The sequence below is a fragment of the Vigna angularis genome, chromosome 6 (genome assembly GCF_016808095.1).
Source record: "Vigna angularis cultivar LongXiaoDou No.4 chromosome 6, ASM1680809v1, whole genome shotgun sequence".
Lineage (NCBI taxonomy): Eukaryota > Viridiplantae > Streptophyta > Magnoliopsida > Fabales > Fabaceae > Vigna > Vigna angularis.
The window spans coordinates 10,460,214-10,485,882 of NC_068975.1; the positions used below are offsets into that span (position 1 = coordinate 10,460,214).

General features: G+C 35.7%; 1 protein-coding gene across 9 annotated transcripts; it reads left to right on the forward strand.

The window, feature by feature from the left end:
- Positions 1-21,284: 21,284 nt before the first annotated feature.
- LOC108344089 (uncharacterized) lies at positions 21,285-24,579 on the forward strand. 9 transcript variants are annotated; one of them, XR_008250211.1, is made up of 7 exons: positions 21,292-22,091; positions 22,549-22,723; positions 22,806-22,877; positions 22,987-23,158; positions 23,863-23,908; positions 24,301-24,354; positions 24,431-24,579. XR_008250211.1 is itself a non-coding variant. In XM_052879778.1 (6 exons), exons 1-6 carry the CDS (start codon positions 22,072-22,074, stop codon positions 24,529-24,531), a joined length of 594 nt encoding a protein of 197 aa, XP_052735738.1. In that variant the 5' UTR covers positions 21,290-22,071; the 3' UTR covers positions 24,532-24,579. The 9 variants fall into 9 exon arrangements, 3 of the variants coding, with proteins under 3 accessions (XP_052735738.1, XP_052735739.1, XP_052735740.1); XR_008250214.1 differs by having other exon boundaries at positions 21,293-22,091; positions 24,313-24,354; XR_008250215.1 differs by having other exon boundaries at positions 21,293-22,091; positions 24,331-24,354.
- Positions 24,580-25,669: the final 1,090 nt, after the last annotated feature.

The following is a 25,669-nucleotide window of genomic DNA, read 5'->3' on the forward strand; positions in this document are numbered from 1 at the left end:
TCAACTGCAGTTTTTCCCCACAACGATGACTACGGGACTTCAGAGTGCCGCTCAGCGGTAATTTCCGCTGAGCGATACTTGTAGCTCTTCTTTATTGCACTTTTTCTTCTTTTTCTGACTCCAACTTATGGCTACTTCACTTCTTCCATATAATTCATCTTAAAACCTGCAAAAATAAGAGAAACCAAGCATAAAACCCATCCAACTCTCTTATTTCCAAACATAAGAAAAAACATGATTACAAGCTAGTTTCTAAGTCATAAAGGTTGTCTTTAAGGTCAAAATTAAGTCTAAAAATAATAGTTTTTCAATTGTTATCACGCACCCTTATATACACTGAATTTGAAAATCTTATGTACACTGAGTTGTTTCTATATTCGTAAACCCTAATACTGAGGAAAATTATCTGGTATCCAAATTCAAATGGCTTCTTCATCACATCCTTCAACAGACAGAGCAAAGACTGTTGTGGTTGCAAGAAATGCTGATCTCTCCAGGTGGATCAGTGATGAGGAGACTCGTCTAGAGTTTTTGAGGTGGACGAAGTTTAAACATATTGTTCCTCACAAATATCTGAACCTCGACTTATTTGAAAAGGAGGGATTTCACTTCCAGGAATGGATTGAAACTCAAGGTCTCTCTACACTTGTCCAGATGAAGGGTGATTGGTACCTTAACTTAGTAAGGGTCTTCTACAATAATATGAGAAACATAGATGGTGTCCTTCATTCTCAAGTAAAAGGAGTAAATGTTCACATTGACAATGATGTCTGGTTTCAACTTGCTGGGTTAAAAGCCAAAGGGTTATTCTCTCACTTACGATACTCAGAAATAAAGAGATGGCTGAAGAAAAAAGACGTGTACAGTAACTGGTTAAGGTTTCCTAGGAGATACACAATTGAAAGATTATATGTGCATGAGGGACTGAATAAAGAAGAAAAGATAATAGCACACATTCTTGCTTGGGTGATTTTACCTGCTAGACCTATACAAGTACAAGATAGAATGACAACTGAAGATGTTTTTCTGTTGTATGCCATCAAGAATAATGTTCCTACCAATTGGGTGAAAGTCATAACAGATCATATGATTGATGCAGGAACCAAACATGCACGACATCTACCATATGATGTGTTTATCAGTAAAATCCTGACGCTTCAAGGTGTGGATGTTAGTGGTGAAAATAAATTCTCTTGTAACTACTCAAATGTTATAAGTCGAAACACCTTGAATCCCATTGGCCTTGTGAATACCACAAAGGGATGGTGCTTAAAGGATGAAGAGAAAATGGTTCAAAGTTCTGGAAGCACACCTGCACTAAATGAAGATCGCACCAACTTTGTCCCTGAAACCAATTTTGAAAGATTTGTTGTTGAAAAACTCAGGAGACTCGAACAGAAGATAGACGCTCTGTGATGAGTCAATATTTTATTCACTTCACTTAGTTTAGTGTGCTAAAATTAATCAGGGAATTGTGCTTAAATGTCCGGTATTTTTCCGTTTTTGCTAATTGTGCTTAATTTGACCAAAAATTCTTATTTTAATTAATTTGAATTATTTGAGTTAATTATTTGCATTATTAATTACAGGGAAAATTTTGGAATTACAATTTGGGACGTTTGGAGGTTAAATGAGCTTGGCTTTGGAGAGGGGGGTGCACACGGAGATAGACGTTCAGGCAGCAGCACACCGTGGACCATGAGGATTTGTGACATCCAGCAATTGGAGTAGCCACGTGTCCAAAGAAGCAGCCCCCATGCAGCTTCCATCCAGCATGTGGCAGCAAGGAAGAGGCCTTCACGGTCCAGCACTTCCAAGGGGCAGCAGGCCAACCATCTTCATTCATTTTCCAGCTAGCATTAAAGTGGTGTGACGGTGAGAAAAAGGGGTGTGTCCAGCAGGAAGGAACCGGTCCAGCAAAGGGTTGCACATGGAAGCATTCAGCTGCACACACACGTAAAAGAGAAAGAAGCAGCCACGCGTCCGAGGGGTGTGACGGACAGCATTTTCCAGTAGTTTGGAGGTGCACGAAGAAGCAACGTCCAAGCAGCTCACGGTCTTGAGCTTGGAGGGGTGCACGAAGAAGGGGCAGCAGGCCAGCTATCCAGATTAACGCTTCCAGCAGCCTTCACACGAGGAAGCAGGAAGTGGTCCAGCGGGTTTGGCTTCCATCCTGGGTCCAGCACGTTCTTCATCTTAGGCGGTGCACACAGCAACTTTGGATGGACCGTGACTGAATGGAGAAGGGCTTTCATGGATGTGAAGGGAGGAACCCTTCACTCGGTCCAGCGGCTAAAGTAAAAGAGGGGGAGAAGAGGTCTGGGAAGTGGGCACACTTGGAGGGCTTCAGCCGCCATCTCCATGGACTTTCTTCGAAGAAGTTTTTATTGAATGGAACAGTGAGAAGCATGGGAACGTTCAGCTGAATGTGCAGCGGTGCACACGTGGAGTTGGAAAGGAGGTGTCACGGTTTGGCTAGGAGAAACACGTTTCATTCTTGTTAGAAGCACAGTGATTTAAATGGTGATTTTCACTTAGAAGAAACCAGCAAAGGCTTTATTTGCATTTTATTATGTGGCTTCCTTTAAAAATTTCGGTGCTGACTTCATTTAGGATTTGCTTTGCTTAAGCAGTGGTTTTGTTTGGTTTTAAATAGATGTGTTTGTTGATTTATTATGTTTTAATGCTAGCACCGAGAATCTTTTATACCATATACATTTAAATGCATTTAGTTTGGAAGCAGCGTATTCATTTTTTTTGCTCACTGTTCACGAAATTTTCTTTTTAGATTATTGTTTTCGATGATGGAAGTGGGTGGCAAGCTACTGCAATCAACGTTCCATTTTCATGGCTTAACTGTAGCTTCTTCTATTCTAGTTGAATAATATGTTATTTTTATTTATTTTAATTTTTTTTATTTTATCAATTGCTTTTTGAGTGGGTCATACAAGTTTCTTTGATTTAGTTGTAATGTTAGCTTAATAGACCAATGATTTAATTTTGTATTTGATATCGTTTTTTTTATTTACATTTTATGTTTGCATTCGTGTTTTATTCAAGTTCATCCGCAATCGCAAAAAACACTTTCAAAATCCCTTTTTCCGTGTGTGATCTGAGACTGAACCGCAATATTGGTCCTTGTGAGACGACCTAGGAGTCACTTCCTAGTACTATACTGCATTCTTTTATGCATAACTTTTGTGGGAGGTGCGACCCTCTCATCACTCTGCATGAGAAAAAGAATAAAAATTATTCTCCAACTGAAGATCGAAGTGAAGAGTCTAGTGAGGAGGATTCAATGGAAATATTCTGAATTAGAATAGAGGCTTAGAATTTTAGTATGGAGTCGGTTTTGTGTTTCTGCTCCGTGTCTGTTTTGCTTCTAATATGATTGTAATCACTATGAATATGAATGAAATTTGTACTACTTGAAATGAAATCCAAATTGTTAACTTATTTCTTATGTTTTCTATAGCTTTTCCCTGCGTCACCCTAACTTTTGTGATGACCTAGGAAGAGGTATGAGGAAACCTAAAAAATATGATATTAGAGTGACAAGTTACGACTAAATTTTATAAGTGGAGGACTAGATCAAGGATGCGCAAGTGTATTTATAAAACTGGACTTGATCTTTGACGTCAACTTTTACAATATGCGACGTGACAGTCATTTTTTCCTATTTTTAAAAAAAAAAACCATAATAACATTAAACAAAGGGAAAATATGAAAATATAACCACAAAAAGTATATATTAAAATTTCAAACAGAGTTCAAACATACAAAAATATACTAAAATATATTAAAATATTACATTAATTTCAGAAAAATAAACTAAAATAGACTCTTCTTCCTAATCTGAGTCAGATGTCTCCATAGCCTCAACTTCTGTTGTGTCGTCTTCATCATCAGATTCACTTGTTGAGGGAGTTATGAGAGCATTGTCTTCATCTAATTTCTTGTGAATTATGATTAGAGATTTTTCAACTTTTTGAAATTCTTGTTGAAAGCATTCAAAATTGATCCACAACAAATCTTTCAAACTCAGTCTGTGGAGTGAAGGTAGAAGGAGTTTCTCAGCATCCTTGAACACCCAGCCATCTTTTGTTTTCTTTATACCATTATGTCTCAATGCCGTTTTTCCTATTTCATTTGATTCAGTGCACCATATTTTTTTTCACCAGTAAGATCTACTTGATGATGCTTCAATACACGCCTGATAAAAACACCATATGACAAAATATGTCCATGACTACTTGCAATTTCAATCATGTGCTCACTCATGACAGAAACCTAGTTGGTTGGTATCCGGGTTTTTATGGCATGAACCAAAAGTAAATCTGTAGTAGTTAGACGATCACATAAACAGGCTTTAGTGCTCTTGTGATTAGAGATAATCACCTGCATAAATTGTTGAAGAGTGTCTTCTAGCTTTGTTGATCTCTCATTTAAGCGTAGATACTTGTTGCCACAATGATGGTTGCTGCTGTGGTCTATTAAATTGTCTTCCTTGTCCAGCTTGTTGATAACAGTTGAAAAACTGTTATTTTTATACTTAGTGACCTTAAAGACAACATTTATGACTTAGAAATTAGCTTGAAATCATGTTTTTACTTAAGTTTTGGAAATAAGAGAGTTGGATAGGTTTTATGTTTGGTTTTCCTTATTTTTGCAGGTTTAAGATGAATTGAATGAAAGAAGTGAAGTAGCCAGGAGTTGGACTCAGAAAAGGAAGGAAAAGTGCACAAAAGAAGAGTCGTAGTTATCGCTCAGCGCCACTTTTACCTCTGAGCGGCACTCTGCAGTCCCGTAGTCACCGCTGAGGGGCAAAACTGCAGTTGAGCGTCAAAATAGAAGAATCGCACTTACCGCTGAGCGCCATTTTATTGGGCCTTAGGCCAATTTTTGTAATTTTTAGGAGGCTATATAAGGTTTTAGCTGAATTAGGGTTAGTATCTTTGGACAGAATGAAGAAAAATCACACTTTCTTCACCCCTTAGAGGAGGATTTTGGATGCTCAAGCTCTATTCTTCAACTTCTAGGGTTCTATCTTTCATTCTTTCATTATTTTTCATCTAGTTTTATGATGACAAATTTATGAACACCGAAAAACAGCGCCAAAAACTTGTTTAACCATCGGCAAGTGTGACCGAATCGTATCAAGTAATAAACTCGGTAAGACCAAGTATCGTTCTCCCAAAGGACTCACGGCCTAGTTAGTTATATGATTTCAAATGCAAAAGACAATAAGTAAACATGTATGCATGAGTTTTGATCAATCGAAAAGAGGAACACAAACACTTGAAATGAATTATATGGATGAGTATGTTGTTGGGGTAATCAATTTCATCTTATCCACTCTCATATACTTTAGGAATTCATCATTCTTTTCATCAATGTTAATGTCACTCTCTAAATCACCTTGCAAAGAAAGTTTATCCTTAATTACGAGTTCATACAATTCCTAGCATTCCTAATAATTAATTCTGAAGCACAGAAGCTTAAAGGCAACCAACCCTCATATCCCTATGTCTAGGCAATATGCTATTGGGAGAATTTCCCCGGATCTAGATTTCCCTGTGTGTGTCCATATCGACAAAATCAATAATCATGACATCGAATGAGTTAAACAATGCATGCTTTGAGCAAAGAGGAAAAACCCTAACTATTAATGAAAGAAAGCATGTATCTCAAATAATATGTTTAAACACAAATTCCATATATGAGAGCTTCAAAAGATTACATTTATTCCCCAACAACAAGAAGAGTTTAGTTCACTATATTCATGGTGAAAGTAGATGAAATACAATGAAATAGTGAAAGATAGAACCCTAGAAAGTTGAGTAGGTAGCCTTAGCATCCAAGATCTTCCTCCAAGGGGTGGAAAGGTGAGTGTTTGCTTCGTACTCTGCCAAAGATACAAACCTTACGAAGTCCTAAAGCTTATATACTATTCGAAATATCACAGAAAAGTAGGCTTAAGCCCAAAATAATGTCGCTCAGTGGTAAACTACCGCTCAACGGTAAGTGCGTGTGTTGATTCTTCCCCTCAGCGGCATTTTCACCCCTCAGTGGAGCCAGCGGAAGTTCATTAGTGCTGCTCAGCGGTAAACTGGCGCTGAGCGGTACTTGCGGCTTCATTTCTTTTGCACTTTCTGAGTTCTTTTCTGACTCCATTTCTATCCTTCTTCCCTTCATTCATCAAATTCACCTTAAAACCTGCATAAAACATTGAAATCAAGCATAAAACTGTCCAGCTCTCTTATTTCCAAAAATATAAACAAAAGCATGATTTCAAGCTAGTTTCTAAGTGTTAAAGGTTGCTTTTAGTATCAATTTTAATCATGAAAATAACAGTTTTCAACTGTTATCATTTTACCATGTCTATGGTGAACTAAACCTTCATTGTTGTTGGGGAACCGATGTAATCCTTTGAAACTCTCATGTATTGAATTGGTTCTTTAATCTATATGCTTTCTTTCATTAATTGTTAGGGTTTTTCTTCTATACTATATGCATGCTTTGTTTAACTCATTCAATTGCATGATCATTGATGTTATTTGTATGGACACATATAAGTAAACCTCGAACTGAAGAAATTCTCCCAAGAGTAATATTGCCTAGACATAGGGATAGTAGGATTGGTTGCCTTTAAGCTTCTGTGCGAATGTAATACATGAATAATTGATAGGGAGACAAGACATTGTAAACTAGTGATTAGGAGTAGGCTTTCTTCACCGAGACATCGGGTTTAAGGTAAATTAGAAAGTGGCATTAACAGTAATGAAGAAAGATGAATTCTTGAATACATGAGAGTGGATAGGATGATTCAGAAATCCCAATGACATAATCATTCATATTATACATCAACTGTTTTTTCTTTTTTTGAAGTCCATTGATCAAAACTTTGCATTCATGTTTATTTTTCATAATTCAACAACAATATTTTCGGTTACAAGTCTAAGATAATCAACAAATCACATAACTGTTTAGGCCGTGAGTCCTTTGGGAAATGATACTTGGTCTTACCATTTTATTATTGCTTGATACGATTCGGTTACACTTGCCGAGGGTTAACAAGTTTTTGGCACCGTTGCCGGGGACTCGTGGTTTAACTATTCTATTTGTGTGGTTATTGATTAAATTTGACTTCATTTTTATCTTTTTATCGTTTTTGTTTATCTTTTTATCTTTTTATCTATTTATCCTTTTGTTTTATATTCTTATCTTTTTATCTTTTTGTGCTAACAAATCTTTTCTAGGGTTTTGTGCCTAATGCTTACAGGATGCAATTCAGACAAGAATTTAATTATATGGGCACTCAATTGTACCAAGGTAATCTCAACCACGGGTGGGAACCTCACTCAAGCATGGATCAAAGTCAATTTTGGCATGCTGCCGTACAATTTGAGAACCAACCACAACAACAATGGCAGCAAGAAAGCTCTCTATCAAAGATGGATGACGTCTTTCAACAATTTATGCAAGAATCCATCTCCACTCAGAAAAGCATTGAAGCATCATGTAAAAGGATGGAGATGTAGATTGGTCGCATGATTCAGAAATTGGATGATTTTGGGGTTGATACTGAAGTTAACCCTAGGGAGGAATGTCAAGCCATTATCACTAGAAGTGACAAGATTTTAGAAGAGAAAAAGATAGAGAGAAAAGAAAAAGAAGAGTTGAGTGAAAAAGATAAAGATGTAGAAAAAGAAAGAGAAGTGGTTGAGAGAGTGAGAGAAAAGAAAATTTATGTGAAGATTAAGAAAGTGAGAGAAAAGAAAAAGAGGACAAGAGAAAAAAAGAAAGAATCATATGAAAAATCTCTTCCTCATCGAAAGAAGTATCATAGGAAAAAGAAGGAATTTGAGCATTGTATGCAAATCTTCAAGAAATTTGAGATTAAAGTTCCTATGATTGAGACATTGAAACATGTTCCTAGTTTTATCAAATTCCTTAAGAAGTTTAGCAAAAAGAAAAAAAAAAGATGGAACTTAAGCTTTATTAGGTCAAGCTAGTGACGTTAAAAGAGCGCTTGCTGGGAGACAACCCAGTGATTTAAGAACTTTTATTTTTGGTTTGGTAATGTAATTATGACCTTTTGGTATTTTTGTTTTGGTTATAAGTTTGTTACAGGGTTGACAACTATTGATGGATGTTAGGTGATAGAGTATCTACTAAAGGATACTATGTTTGTATACACCTACTAATGGGTGTTGGTAAGAAAGATTTGCATCTACTGAAGGGTACTGGAGGATTTTGGGTCAGGCTCGTGACGTTAAACAAGCTCTACTTGGGACACAGCCCAGTTGATTGAATTTATTTTTGTTTGTTTGTGATGATTTTGTTCTAGTTGCATTATAGGGATTGAATGTTTGAGTGATGTGAGAACCTAAATACATTGAGTGAGTGAGAGGAATTGGTATAAGACACCTAGGGCAAGCTAGGAAGAAGGAGAGTTGGGGCGGCAAATGTCGCTCAGCGGTAATTACCACTGAGCGCGAACGCTGCAGAATGGGCTGACTGTTTTGTTTTAATTGGGCTTAGCGGGATTGGGCTCATTAGGACTTTTTCATACCCTAGGGCACGTTTTGGTAGGCACTTTTAGATCTCACTCTTCCCACACACTCTCAAGCACTTTCCAAAGAGTTCTCTGCAGTTTTCCCTTCTTCCCCCTTCAAAAAACCTCTCTTCCACTCACTTTTGCACCAAGTTTTTATCCAAGTTTGGGGTTTGGTGAGAGCATTGTTGTTGGGGGCTGATTTCTTCGCATTCCTAGAGCATTTTTCACTCATCTAGCATCTCCACCCAAGTAAGTACAAGCATTTTACATTCTAGGGTTTTTAAAAGCAGGAATTGATATGAACATGGTTGTCTAAGCATGATTCTTTAGGGATTTTGATTTTTATGCATGATTAAATGAATTAATTGTTGTTTGAACTGATTAAAATGCTTGATTTGAGTCTGGAACTAGGAAGATTGCATGTGGGTGGAGATGAGAACATGTTTTGGGCACTTTTAAAGAATCTACAAAATCGCCGCTCAGCGGAAATTTCCCTGAGCGCGATTCCAGCAGAGTGGTTTTTAAGCTTGTTTTGGCTACTGGCTTGATGCATAGGTTGCGCTGAGGGGTTCTGTTTGCCCTCAACGGTGATAGGAATGGTTTTAGGGTGCTGTTTGTGGTTTACTAATGCTTAATGATGTTTCTTGTGGTTTTGTGAATTGTGTTTGATGTAGGGATGGCCTCCTCATCGGGCAAGAGGATCAAGACTTTGGGATCAAAGAGGAAGGATAAGGAACCAGACCGCTCTTACTCCAACAAGTTCCTTTCCCGCAAGCATGAGCGCCACTTCAATGTTGTCCAAGATAGGAGGCTATTAATGGAAAGGAAAGATGGACTGATACCTGATTTTGCTCCATAGTTTGGAGAGCAATTGGAGAACAGGAACTGGGGGAGGCTAGCCACTTATCCTGCACCAGCTAAAATAGAAGTGGTGAAAGAATTCTACACCAATACAAGGAGGTTGGGTGATCATCTTGCTGAGGATTATTTGAGTTATGTTAGAGGACACGCCATTCGGTATGACCTTGATTCCATTAATAGATTTTTAGATACTAAATTGGCTGGTGAGCAGTGTCAGTTTGCTTTAAATATGGAAGAAGGAGAAGACTTTGGTGATGTGGAGAGTGTGCTATGTGTGCATGGAGGGAACTTTCAGAGAAACATGAATGGTGTAGTTGTGAACATCAGGAGAGCTGATCTGACTCCACTAGCAAAGTATTGGATGGCATTTTCTCATGCTAGCGTCCAGCCGTTCTCACATGTCTCGGATATTATTGTTAGATGGCGCTTCTTCTGTACTATGTGCTTAGAGGGATGAGCATTAATATTGGCCAGGTCATAGTCAATGAGATACAGGTGTGTGTCAACACTATGAACCCTTGGGGCATCCCTCTTTGATTACACACCTATGTGAGCTAGTTGGGCTGAATATCTCTGCACCATCATTTGAAAGGCCTAGTAAAGCTTTTGATGAGGCCTATTATAGATAGTATTGTGGAGGTGAGGAGGCAGCTCAGCCAGTACCACCACGCCGTCCTCGCAGAAGGAAAGGACCACCACAGGGCCAGGCATCTCCAGAGCCTCATAAGGCAAAGCCATTTCAGATGAGGGACATGTATATGTCTCTTATAGATGCTAGGATGCAATCCAATCACAGAGGGCAGATGGCCACAACTGAGATTATTATTGGGATGTATGATACACCCCCAGCACACAGGTGGACCATGGATGAGTTTCATAGTGTGGTGAAGTGGCCAAAGAAGCAAGCCCAGGTGATAGCTGACGGCTTGAGCTGAATCCGGAGACGTCGTGAAATCTGGACTTGATCCAGCTGATGGACCGGGAAGCAGCGGAAGAAGCAGATTTACTCGATAACCCTAGGTTTTGGGGGATTAATCGGTGAAAACTTTAGGGTGGAAGGTAAGTAAGGATTTAATCGGTGGAGAAGAAGGATTCAACGATTAAATCAAGGAAATGGAAAGAAATCATGATTTGGCTCAGTGAATGGGTGAAGAACGATGGTGGAAGCAATGATAGAGCACCAAACAAAGGTTGAATCGGTGCGAAGGTGTGAAAAGGCAAGGACAAGCCTCATTTTAATCGATTAAAACTGCGTTTAATCGATTAAAACAGCTTGTGGATGATTCTCAACAGTAAATAAATCAAATATAAATTACAAGAATCAACCCTAATACATATTTGAGCACTATTACATCAACTTTGATTATTATAAAAGCTTTATAAAATACAGAGATCTTCAATTTGTCTTTATGGATCTTGACTTGTGCAAATCTGTTCATCATCAAAACTTTATCTTTGATTTTTGCTAACATTCTCCCCCTTTTTTATGATGATCAAAAATTCTCCTGAGTTTAAAGCTTTTTAATAATCTGAAACAACCACAACTTACGAAAGGAGAGATTAATAGAAAAAATAAAGAAATAAAGAGTTTAAACTATCTTCTCCCCTTTTTGATCATAAGAAAAAAAATATGTGCTCCCCCTTAATAAAAAGAAATTATGCATAGAAGAAAAAGAAATGAACAACAACTTTTTATTGAAAAAAAAATGCATACAATCATAAAGATAAACAACAAAACAAACAAAGAGGATCTAGAAATCATCACTTGCGTCACTATTAAAGTGTCGCTCTAATCCTGAAATCCTAGTGTCTAGATTCCTGAGATGAGTACATATTTCTTCATGGCGAGTGTTTTGAATGTTCATCATCTCATTTTGGAGGCGAGTCATCTCAGTCATTTGTCTAGAGAGGCTCTCTAGACTATATTCCTCATGCACTTGAGATGGGCCAGCAACATGTGTGGGGTCAGGCATGGGGATATCCGCAGCTTCGTCTTCATTTTCTTGCCCACCAATGGCATCCTCAGGGTGGATGTAGGAGAGTCCTTTTTTGATAAAACCCATTTGCCTCAAGGAGTTATCTCCAACCTTATGACCCGGAAGGACAGTCTCATGATGTTCATTTGTGACATCTACTCCTTTGTACTCACAAATTTGGGAAACAAGAAGAGGATATGGAAGAGGTGCAGCATCTAACCTTTTTGGCCTTGAACATTATTGTCTGAATCAGGTGAGGCCAATTTAGTGGAATGCTCTGAAGTATTCCATACATAATGATGAGATCAGTCTCAGAGCATTGGGCATGATTTGACCCTCTAGGGCACAAAAGCCACACAATAAGGTAGTGCAAGAAGCGTTCTTCCATCTTGAGTCCACCAGCAAGGAAGAGACGAGCATTGTGTTGTCGAGGATTGCGGAGAAATGACTGGTACACCGCTATCTTGTTGAATTGAGCAAAGTCATTCGGAACAATTTGAGAATTTTCTAAAACAGGGACTTTTGCTACATTTGTCCAAATGTCATTGTCCAAGACAATGTCCACACCTTTCACCCTTGTTTGGAAAACCCCATCACGAACCTTTAAATTAAAATAGAAGATGCGAACAAGATCCAGATAGTACCTTCCACGGAGTTCCATTATGTGTTGAACTCCTTGTTCAATGATGAGATTGGGAAAGGAGAAGTTGTAGGATGTATACCAAGCGAGATCAATGAATTTTTGTTTGATGAGCTTCCTTTCCTTCCAAAATTGTGAGAATGACTATTGATCTTGCTCATCGGAAAGCCACCCTTCTATGGTAGCATCTCTTCTGCGAACATTACTCTCCGAAACTCCACTTGTTCTTCTTCTCCTTCGTCTTGAAGGTTCAGCCATTGAGATGGATGGAAAGCAAAGATTTTGGTGAACGAAAGGAGAGAGCAAGAGGGATATGCTCAAGATTGGTTCAAGTATGGAAAGTGGGGACCAAGTGGGGTATAAATAGGCCCAAGAATGCTCCCCAACGTTCCGATTTTGGGATTTTGCCCGTTAATAGCTGTTGGCAACGGCTAGTTTAATGAAAACTGCAACATTTTTTCGAAAAAAACAGTCTGGAGCGCATTTAATCGATTAAGTAATCGATTAATACTTGGATTAATTGATTAAACCATTCGTAAATGTATAGGTAACGCTTTTAATCGATTTACACGCAGATTAAACACGTTAAGCAACGAAAAATGCAATATTAAGTCCAAGAATGCCTATTTTACTATTTCTAATATGCCTAGATCTCTTCTAAGCTCAAAAAATCTATCCTTAGGCAATGCTTTGGTGAAAATGTCCGCTAATTGATGCTTAGAATCTATGAATTCCATTTCACAGTCGCCTTTTTGGACATGGTCTCTAATGAAGTGATGCCTAATTTCTATATGCTTGGTTCTAGAATGCATGATAGGATTTTTGGTAAGTTTTATAGCACTTGTGTTATCACACTTAAGCGGAATATGATCTAAATGAATATCATAGTCTTCTAATTGTTGTTTCATCCATAAGATTTGTGCACAACAACTACCCGCAGCAATGTATTCAGCTTCAGTGGTTGATAAGGCTACACAGGCTTGTTTCTTAGAGTGCCAAGAGACTAAGGAACTACCTAAAAAGTGACAGGTTCCACTAGTGCTTTTCCTATCTATCTTACAACCTCCATAATCAGCATCAGAAAATCCTACAAGACTAGGCTCAGCTCCTGAAGGATACCATAAACCAAAGGATGTTGTCCCCTTAAGGTATTTAAAAATGCGTTTTACTGCAGTAAGATGAGACTCTCTAGGGCTTGACTGATACCTAGCACACACACATACACTTTGCATGATATCAGGTCTACTAGCAGTAAGATATAATAGAGCGCCAATCATACCTCTGTATTTGGTCTGACTTACCTCTTTACCTGTCTCATCTTTGTCTAAGTAGCAGGATGCTTCTTTAGCATTGTCCATCTCAAACTTTTTAAGGATTTCCCTGCAATACTTGGTTTGAGATATAAAGGTTCCTTCCTCCATTTGTTTGATTTGAAGTCCGAGGAAGAAAGTAAGTTCTCCCATCATTGACATCTCAAATTCTCCTTGCATGGACTTAGCAAAATTCTCGCAAAGAGTTGCGTTACATGAACCAAAAATAATATCATCTACGTATACTTGAACAATTAGAAAATGTTTTCCAATTCTTTTAATAAATAATGTTGAATCAATTTTTCCTCTATTGAAACCATTTTCTGCAAGAAAATTGCTAAGATGTTCATACCAAGATCTAGGTGTTTGTTTTAAACCATATAGTGCTTTCTTTAATTTGGAGATGTGATTTGGGTTTTTAAAATCCTCAAAACCAGGTGGTTGTTCAACAAATACATCTTCTTTGATATAGCCGTTTAGAAAAGCACTTTTAACATCCATTTGAAATAATTTAAATTTCATTATAGATGCATAAGCAAGAAGTAGGCGTATTGCCTCTAATCTGGCAACTGGAGCGTATGTCTCATCATAATCTATACCTTCTTCTTGACTATATCCTTTTGCCACAAGCCTAGCTTTATTCTTGGTGATGTTTCCTTCTTCATCCAGTTTGTTTCTAAACACCCACTTTGTTCCAATTACTTGATGAGTGTCTTTTCTGGGAATTAATTCCCACACTTGATTTCTTTCAAACTGGTTGAGTTCTTCTTGCATTGCGATACACCATTTTTCATCTTGAAGGGCTTCTTTAATATTCTTTGGTTCAATCTGTGACACAAAAGCAACATTCATACAATAATTTACAATATTACTTCTTGTGTTTACCCCTTGTGTGATATCGCCAATTATGTTGTCCAAAGATAATCCTCTAGGTTGTCGCCATATTTTATTTAAATCTTCATCTTGAGGATTGTCATGATTCTTCTCTTCATTTGTCTCCTTTGATGAATCTTCACTTGTTCCTGCATCAGATTCTTCTATCTCAAGAGGTTTTGCCTCAAGGTCCACAACTTCATCAAAAGTAACATGTATGGATTCCTCTATTGTGAACGTTTTCCTATTAAAAATTCTATATGCTTTGCTTGTTAAAGAATAACCAAGAAAAATTCCTTCATCAGCTTTTGAATCAAATTTTCCCAAATTTAGTTTTCCATTGTTTAAAACATAGCATTTGCATCCAAAAAAATTTAAATGGGAAAGATTTGGTTTTCTATTTTTGAAGAGCTCGTAAGGAGTACGTTTTAAAATAGGTCGAATTATCATTCTATTTAAAACATAGCAAGCAGTACTCACAGCATCAGCCCAAAATTGTTTAGGAACATTACTTTCATTTAACATAGTACGAGCAAGTTCCTCTAAGGATCTATTCTTTCTTTCTACAACTCCATTTTGTTGGGGAGTTCTAGGTGAAGAAAAGTTATGAGAAATACCATGTTCTTCACAAAAATTTTCAAATAATTCATTTTGAAATTCACCACCATGGTCACTTCTAATAGCTTTTATTCTTAGATCCTTTTCATTTTGAACTAAAACAACAAAATTTTTAAATTCTTTAAAAGCTTCACTTTTAAGAGTGAGAAACAAAGTCCAAGTGTATCTTGAAAAATCATCAACAATAACCAAAGCATAATAGTTTCCACCAAAACTTTTTATCCTTGAAGGACCAAATAAATCCATATGTAAAAGTTCTAAAGGTTTTAAAGTACAAACAATATTTTTTGAATGAAAGGAATTTTTAACTTGTTTACCCTTTTGACATGCATCACACAATTTATCTTTTACAAAATTTAATTTAGGTAAACTAATTACTAGATCTCTAGATATAAGTTTGTTTAATTGTTGCATATGTATATGAGCAGCACGCCTATGCCATAACCATGGGTTTTCCTCTTTAACAACTAAACATGAAATATTTTTATTTGATGCATTTTCTAAATCAATTAAATAAATATTATTATGTCTAAATCCTTTTAATGCAATTTCAGAAGAATCATTCTTAAAAATAGTGCAAAAATTCTTCTCAAAGGTTACCTTGAATCCTTTGTCGCACAGTTGACTTATGCTAATTAAGTTATGCCTTAGTCCTTCTACATATAGCACGTCATTGATCATCAAGGTGTCTTTGCTTCCTATATCCCCTTTTCCAAGAATTCTTCCTTTGTTGTTGTCACCATAGGTAACAAAGCCTTGTTCCTTTTCTTTAAAATTTGTGAACTTCGTCTTGTCTCCTGTCATGTGTTTTAAGCAACCACTATCGAGACACCACATGACTTTTCTTGATTTCTGTAATACCTTCAAAAAAGGAACAAACAAGTTATTTTAGGTACCCAACTTCTTTGTATGGGTCCTTTTGGGTTAGATTCAAATTATTTAGCAACCCAAACATATCTTCCACTAGAAACACCAAAACGTTTAATTCTGCATTTGTTTGAGGTATGGCCTTTTCTCATGCAGTAAAAACAGGATACAACATTTGTGTTTCTGTTAATCGTTCCTTTTTCTACCCATGTTATGCGGGTTCTATATTTATTTTTAGGAACAAATTTCTTAGCAGCTTTATTTTCAGAGATTTTACTACATTCTCTAGTAGTTGTATTTTCAGAAAAATATTTGAATTTTATGCAAGATTCACATTCATTATTAGCAATATATTTTTCTTTTTCATAATATAAAACTTTACTTTTCAAATTTCTGATTTCTTCTGCTTGATATAAAAATTTATTTTTCAAACTTCTGTTTTCTTCAGACAAATTTGTAAATTCAGTTTTCAAAGCATCATTTATTTTAGAGAGATTTTCAGAAGTAAACTTCAAATTTTCATTTTCTTCAAGAAGGTTGTCAAATTCAGATTTTATATTTTTAAAATCCTTTTTCAGCTTTTTATGAGAAATATCTAATTTTTCAGATTCAATTAATAATGCAGCATATGTTTCATGCAATTCATCTTCATCAATGTGACTATCATTATCAGAATAGTATGAATTACTTACTTGGCTGACATTATCATCATCTGCCATCAAACAGATGTTTGCTTCTTCATCTGAGTCGCTTGAATCTGAAATGGTCTCATTGTCGTCTTCCCATGCAATGTAGGCCTTCTTTTTCTTGAAGAATCTTTTCTCCTTTTTGTCTTCACCCTTCTTTTGATTTGGGCAGTCTGCTTTTAGATGCCCCTTTTCTCCACAGCCGTAGCATCGGTAATTTGAGGAAGATACTTGATTATCTTTCTTTTCGTATCTAAATCTTCCTTTACCTTTAGACTTCATGAACCTGTTTAATCTTTTGATCACAAGACTTAAATTTTCCTCTTCGTCTGAGTCTTCACCTTCCGATTTACCTTTGCTTCTTTCAACCTCCGACTTTAATGCCAAACTCTTCTTGTTGTTTTTGGCTTTTGCTTCTTCTTCATCAAGTCTTCCAAGATCTAGTTCATGTTCCCTCAACTTTCCAAAGAGTGCCGCCATAGTCATGGTGTTGAGGTTTTGTGACTCCGAGATTGCAGTCACCTTTGGTTGCCACGACCTGTCTAAAGACTTCAAGATTTTAATGTTAAGTTCATCGGTATCAAATGACTTACCCAGTCCAATGAGATGATTGACAATGTTGGTGAAGCGTTTTTGAACGTCTGAAATTGTTTCTCCTTGCTTCATCAGGAACATTTCATACTCTTGGATTAAGGAGTTCTTCCTTGCCCTCTTTACATCATCTGTTCCTTCATGCATCACTCTGAGTACGTCCCACATTTCTTGAGCAGTTTTGCAGACAGAGACCTTGTAGAACTCATCAACAGTCAACGCTGATGCAATGATATTCCGGGCTTTTACGTCATTCTGAAATCTTTTCTTTTCTTCAGTGGTCCATTGACCACGGGGCTTTGGTTCCTGTGTATTTTTAGTAGGAACAGAAGAGCCAGACGCAATAACATCCCAAATTTCACAATCAATCGATTCAATAAATATTTGCATTCTTACCTTCCAAAATGCATAGTTCTCACCTGTGAATAGTGGGGGTCTATTGATTGATTCACCCTCTATAAAGGTTTGATGTGATCCTGCCATTTGAATGACTATCAAAGCAAGCTATGATGCCAATTGTTAGAATCGCTGCAACGGAATTATTAGCGTGGAACAAACCAAGAGGGGGGGGGTGAATTGGTTATATACTTTTATTGTGCCTTTTATTATTTTTCTCTTAATTTTTCTTACTGAGCAGATAATTAAATATAAATGACAGAGTAAGGGAAAGAGAAAAATTGCACAGGTGATTTTATCCTGGTTCAGATCACTCGGATCCTACGTCCAGTCGCTTATCTCAAACAAGATAAACCTTTTTCACTAACACAAAACAGTTACAAATATTAATCACAAAGAAAAACAATTTGTAAGAGTTTAGAAATACCACCTCTCTTGAAACCACAAGAGACGAACTTACGCTTCCTTTGAATCTTCACAAAGGATGACCACCTCTCTTGAAACCACAAGAGACGAACTTACACTTCCTTTGCATCTTCACAAAGGATGACCACCTCCTTCGAATGCTTCACGAAGGATGATTCTCTTCCAAGCACTTCCTCGGATACACCAAGGATGAACAAGCTATTCCTCTGTCACCGCAGTAGCACTTCAGGACTTTGCAGACAAGAGTTTCCTTAGCTTCAACAATCTCACAGAGTTCTCAAAGAGTTCAGAGGTCTTTAGCACAAGGGAAGAGTTCTTTTTGAGATAAAGACTGAGCCATCTTATAGACTCAGCCTAATACCCTTCCATTCTTCGAAAATGGGCCATCTAACGCATTTAATCGATTAACACAAGTATTAATCGATTAAAATGAGTACAACGACTAGTTTTTCAAATCTGAAACCCCCAACGGCTATTGTTAATCGATTATTCTCAGGAATAATCGATTAACTAATCGATTATTATTAGCTTTAATCGATTATTACAGGGGCAATTGGGTTTTCAGTGCCAGCCTCGTTTTAATCGATTAAAACTGGGTTTAATCGATTAAAACAGCTTGTGGATGATTCTCAACAGTAAATAAATCAAATATAAATTACAAGAATCAACCCTAATACATATTTGAGCACTATTACATCAACTTTGATTATTATAAAAGCTTTATAAAATACAGAGATCTTCAATTTGTCTTTATGGATCTTGACTTGTGCAAATCTGTTCATCATCAAAACTTCATCTTTGATTTTTGCTAACACGTTCGGTCAAGACATTCTCATGCAATGATGTTTTGCCGCTCGGTAGAGGCTTCCGTAGACTGTTCTGTGCTCGGACATCCAGTGTAGGCTCACAACAGGTCGTTCGGTCAAAGCTTCCAAGACCGTTCAGTATTCATTCACGGGTCATTTAGACCAGCCTTCAAAAGACCGTTCGGTCAAGGCTTTAGCAGACCGTACAGTTGGGCGAATTCTCTGTCATTCTGTACACTACTTCACAGACCGTTCGGCCATCTTCAGCAGATCCTTTCTCAACCTTTCAACAGTGATTGTCCTGCACAAAATGATTGAAATAATTAAGCCCAAATAATTCAAATTAATTAAAATAAGAATTATTCCTAAAATTAAGCCCAAATAGTGAAAATGAGATAAAAATGGAGAATTAAAGACAATTCACTAACAAAATATGGTACAGAAAGGTAAGTGTATAAATAAGAATGGTGACTCATCACTCCCGAATTACGAGCGTTACAGTTTCCCCAGTCCAACGAGAAGTCTCACCAAGCCTCTCAAACCCACTGCCAAAATTCCATATTGCTTGCGGGCGAGCTATCTACTTGCTTGACGAGCTATCTACTAGCTTGGCGAGCTATCTACTCGCCCAGTTAGTTTGCAGAATTCTGCAGAACATCAAATTTGCGTAATTTACACCCCAAATCCTCACATGTTCTAACCATTACACTTCCACAAGCGCATACAACTCTCCTTTGCCATTCCAAATCTTATATTTGACTAATCCCAGTATTTATAATTTAAATGCTAGTAGCCTTATTTTCTCACAAGTTTCTAACTCAAACAACTAAACATCATTCTAAAAGCTTAAAAGTTCATTCCTACTCATTTCTAATAACAATTTGGTGAACTTAACCTCTAAACAAGTCACAAATAGTCCATAAACAAACTTTAAAAACCCCAAGATTTTCCATTCCACCCTTATATCAAAATCTCACCTATCAAAACTCTCATTTAGCACTAAATCATCCTACAAGTCTTACCAATTCACAATTTCTCAATTTACCATCATCTTTTTGGTTTTGTAAGGACTTATACAAGTTTTAAATGACCCTAAACCAAATCTTAAACATCAGTTATCACTCCAAAGTCTCTCCTCTAGAGATTCACCTATCAAACCTCAAGTTAGACTAAGAACTAGTCTAACAACACTTTCTATTTCCTACTTTCAACTCTATATCAGATTTTTACTTATATAACTTCATAACAGTAGCATCCAAAGTTCACACCATTATCAAATCATAAGCATACGTCAAAATATTCATAAATAGACAATTACACACTCGTCAATATACAACATCACACAACAAGCATTTCAATTAATATAATATTCAACCAAGCATAAATTTTACTACTTATGAAACAATATTTCATGCTTCTCATACAAAAAAATTAAAGTAAATATTAGTTATTTTACCTAATAGATGATCAAATTGCTCTAGAAAGCTTAAAGTCCCAAACGCACAAGATGTCCTATCTGCTCCTACGAACCATAGAAACACGATCAAGTACATCGTTAGAACCACTAATCAGCAAAGAGTCTTATAGAAGATTCAAACACAACATGCAAAACAAGAAAGGCTATCATACAAGAAAAAAACAAAACTAACCAAAAAATTGAGAAAAAAGTCAACTTACTCTATTGAAGAAACCAATCAGTTAGACTTGAAGATCACACCGTTATGATCACTTAGACGGTCTCTAATGTTCAAACAGATGAACAGGGGATAGAAACCCTTAAATATAATATAAAGAATTCTAGAAAAGTGATTTCTAGAAAAAATGATGTGTTTCAAAATAATAAAACTTATTATTGAAGAAACTATTTATATTAAAACATTTAATATTAAAATAATCGAGTTTCGTTAATTTTAAATCATTATCACTTCTAAAATATAATTTTCTGAGTATTTACATATTAATGCTTTACATAATTCTTTTATTTTTATCTATTTATTTCATTTGATATTTATACATTATAATTTTCTAAATAATTGATATTAAAAAATCTTTTATATTAAGTATTTAATAATATTATTTTGTCTTAATTTTGACTTTTATAAAAATTAATTAATTAATATTAAAATAGAGAAAAATAATTACAATTATATCTATTATCCGTTGAAATAAGAAATACAAACAGAATAAAATTTGTATACCTATTAAATATAAAATTCACACAAACTTTTATTTTACAAAATGAAGATGGATAATAAATAGTCCATGGACGCACATGGTCATCCTAGTATTTGATTTAAGAAGAAATGAAGAATACATATCTTCCTGTTCAATTCTCGGTCAATCTTCCCAATTCTTGCTTCCCAAACCGTACATTCATTACTGTCTTTTGTTTTTTTCTGCAGCTAATAAAGTCAACGGAAGCTAACATAATGTGAGACATTAAAGTTTAGTTTAAGATATTTTGAAGATAAACTTCTTCCTTTTTTTCTTCAATCTTTCTAGATTTGTATATGTTAATTGAAAAAATAAGTTTTTCCATATACTTTGTTCTTGATTGTCTGGTTTTCAATAAAATAATTGTTTTGTTTTATGTCTATTTTTTAAATTTTAAGATAGTATAATTTTTTAATTGTACTTTAATTTAATTCACTACAAAAATAATATAATATACTGGAGGTTTATTTTCGGCGGTTCAAAAAACCTCCCCAACTTTCCGGTGGTTTCAATGAAACCGCCTGCAAATGTTAAATATATCCCGCTCGCTGATTTGTGCTTCCTTCAATTAAGTTCTTCTTCATTATTTCACAGGCTTTTCATGCTTCATTTATGTTTCTTCTTCAGTTAAGTTCTTCTTCATTTCACAAGCTCTTCTTCCTTTCACAGGTCTTTCTTCTTCATTTCATTTATGGAAATTGATTGGTAATTTACCCTACGCCCTTCGTCCTTCGCCCCGTGCCTCGTCATTGTCGCTTGAGTTTCCAGAAATCGTTGAGTGTGGGCGTCTTCGTTCGTTGCCTGTAAGAACAAAATCGTTGAGCAATGCAAGGAGGGAGCGAGGATCGGATGTGCCGTCAGCGTTTCCAGGAACTGTAAGCCTACGTGGTGGAAGGCTCTGGCAGGCCTCACACTTCACGATCTGAAGGAACGGGAGGAGTGCGAAGTGCGGGATAGGGCGGATTGTTTCGCCGTGGCTAAGGAGAAATGTGCAGGCTTCGCCAGGGATAAGTGTTTGGTTCCCTTTAGGGATGCAAGGATTTGGGTTGCGAAAGGGGTTTTGAGTTCCAAGGGTGTTGGGAAGTTGATTGGTTGGGGATCGGTGCCTGTGAATGGGAGGAACATGTGGTTGATGAATCAAATGGGTCTGATTGGTGGTGATTTGGGAAAAAAATGTTTCTATCAGAGGATTCTATCAAGGTTCATCCACAGATACCAATACGGTGAAGTTGAGAAACGATATATTCATGATCCATTACTTCCTTAGGTAAACAACAGGTTCCTACTGTCCGTATATATAATTTTAACATATATCACATCATTTGATGATCAGTGTTACTTAGATGTTTCTAATTCCTTTGAAGGATTCATATACTTTTAAGTTCTGCCTGTGGAAAATGATTGATTGGATCATGAAAATTATACACCTTAGTGGATGCCTCATCCTCTACAGGATCTTAAAGGATGTGAAGTTTTTCACAATTGGATGGTGTCAACCTCAATTATAACTGTAGAGAATATCTTGCAAGATGGCTATGATATAATCAAACTTGTTTTCTACTTCTTTGTAGTCCTTTGGAGTTGGGTTAACATTTAGTTGGATTTGTTGTTATTTCATAGGATAAAGAGTTGTATTTAGGTTGTCTTGTCTAGAATTTACATTTTTTTCGAGTCCATGAAGATTTTCTTGTGATATATAATAAGAATTACTACAATCACTGTAGGCCACTATTATCATGGGAGCTAGTTTTGTCTAAAATTTTTGTCCCCCATGGAATGGCATGTAGCACCTACAAACACCACTGGCTTTTCTTTGTCCTTATGGCAAAATGCTTAAAATGCTTTGGATGTTGTCGGTGTTGGAGACATCCTCCGCCGCTACCATCAACAGCTCCATGGGTATGCACAAACATCTTTTAAACTTTCTTATCTGATTATCATTCATTTTTCTGTAAACTAAACTGAAAGAATTGGACTGCAGGATTGTCACCACTTCATTGGTTACAGGGAAACAAATAGTAGTCAAGTCTTTCAAACCAACAGAAAACCAAGAGTATGTATACTGTGAGATCCCTAAATTTTATTATAGATATCTTTATTCTTTCACAAGTGATGTATAATCAATTAGTAAGATTTATTCAAGAATGTCAATTATATTGTAGGAGGAGTTGAGAGCCACAAGAGTCTCAACATGGAGACGCTGTGATGGAAGCCATTGTCAAGGCAAGAAATTGTTCTGTTTTGGGGAAAGGCTCCATTTTGAAAATGTATTTCTTTCCTGGTCAGAGAACTTCCAGTCATATACAAATTCATGGCGCACCTCATGTTTTCAAGGTACATATACCTATGCATGTACTATTAAAGAAACTAACTCATCAAATTTGTGATGCAAAAGGGTAAGGCTACACGTCCAGTGGTGACCTACAGGATCATCCGATTGTAGGTAGAATTAGCATCTTTAACATGTTTTTGATGTGAGTTTATTTGCGGAAAACTTGATTTAACAAATGACCAATCTTGTTATCTAATAGTTGTTCAAGTAGAATACATTGTGTTACCATTAATTGATACTTTACTAATTAGTTTATTTTTCTTCCACTCATTTTATGTTGTGCTTTACACTTTTCATACACATAATGACCATATTATAATAATTGTAAATATATATTTTTATCATATATTTATAATTACTATTTCATTATAACTTATAGTATCAATATTTTTAATTTAAAATGTTTTTATGGAATTATGACATCATGGTTTGTCTGTTGGAACTTCTGATATTATACAAGAAAATCACAAGTGGTCTATGTAGGTGGCGAGAACTGGCAAAGAATAGCAATGGTGAAACATCATTATTTGCTTAGAGTAGCTTGTTTTATTATTTTGGTGTTTGAAGAACTTTCAGAACTTTCTTTTCATTATTTTCTAATTCTTGTTTTTCTTCTTTGTAATTATTGAAAGCTTTATCTTATGTTTTTATCAATGTAATACGGTTGACTGTGAGAATGTCATTATCTATTACTTCACTTATTCAGGTTGATGAATACCCTGTGTATTGCATGGCAACTCTAACCATATCTGGTAATTGTTCATACCATTTATTTTAAGCTGGAACAATTTCGGTGGACATCTTTTTATGTTGTTTTGCCTTGCACAATTATGGTTCAAATTTGTCATAATAAGGTGCAGATTTTATTTACTCTTGTTATATTTAAATGCTTAAACCTGACCATAATGTCCATTGACTTCTGCACTTTGCGTAAGAATGTGAATGTTAACTACCATCACTTAAATTACTCTGTTGGTCCTTATAGCTAAATTAACTTTACCTTTTGATCCACATACTTAAAAACCATCACTTAAAATCAGATGTATAAAGATTAAAATAAATTATTTAATTAGTTTTTTACTTTTATGATTAATTTGTTAGATATTATTTTTCTTACCTTTTAAATAATTTTTTCTGTTACAAGTATCTTTAACAGGGTCCATTGCTTTCACAGTTTGCCACATTTCAACCATCACCGGTAATAATTGCTAAATTCATTTGTATGATTCTTTTTATTAAATATATTACCGATTAACTATTATATTATATTGTAGGTATCCGATCAAGCAAGCATGTAATGAAGAAGAATAAAATTAGACATAGTTTCTTTTTTATTAATATAATGAACATCTCAATCATATTTTTAGTATTTTAATTTAGTATTGAACATCTTTCTTTTTATTATATGAACAATTAGTTGTAAGATCATATTAATATATTGAACAATGTAGTTTATTTTATATATAATATTTAGTTTTAGTTCATATTATTTCATTATTTGTATGATTAATAAAATTAATTTTATCATAATCCCATTTTATTACAATCAAAAACTAAAAAAAAAATTTTGTATATATTTTTGGAGCTTTTAAAACCCCGGTTAGGTAAACCCTAATTAGTATCGACAGTTTTAACAAACCTCGGTTAGTTTCAGCAAAACCCTTGCTAATTTCGGCGGTTTTAGCATAAGCCACGTTAATTCTGGCGGTTTTTGCAAAACATCGCTATTTCCGGCAGTTTTGACAAAACTCCCGCTATTTCGGGTGGTTTTTGCAAAACTCCCGCTATTTTCGGCGGTTTTGGCAAAACTCCGTTATTTCTGACAGTTTCTCAAAAAACCGCTGATAATTACTTAGCGATGCAGCTTTTCCTAGCGGTTTTTCTAATTGCGGATAACGTACTTTTCCAGAGATTAAAACTGCCGAAAACAAAAAAATAAACCCCCGAAAAAGAAGAAGAAGAAGAAGAAGAAGAAGAAGAAGAAGAAGAAGAAGAAGAAGAAGAAGAAGAAGAAGAAGAAGAAGAAGAAGAAGAAGAAGAAGAAGAAGAAGAAGAAGAAGAAGAAGAAGAAGAAGAAGAAGAAGAAGAAGAAGAAGAAGAAGAAGAAGAAGAAGAAGAAGAAGAAGAAGAAGAAGAAGAAGAAGAAGAAGAAGAAGAAGAAGAAGAAGAAGAAGAAGAAGAAGAAGAAGAAGAAGAAGAAGAAGAAGAAGAAGAAGAAGAAGAAGAAGAAGAAGAAGAAGAAGAAGAAGAAGAAGAAGAAGAAGAAGAAGAAGAAGAAGAAGAAGAAGAAGAAGAAGAAGAAGAAGAAGAAGAAGAAGAAGAAGAAGAAGAAGAAGAAGAAGAAGAAGAAGAAGAAGAAGAAGAAGAAGAAGAAGAAGAAGAAGAAGAAGAAGAAGAAGAAGAAGAAGAAGAAGAAGAAGAAGAAGAAGAAGAAGAAGAAGAAGAAGAAGAAGAAGAAGAAGAAGAAGAAGAAGAAGAAGAAGAAGAAGAAGAAGAAGAAGAAGAAGAAGAAG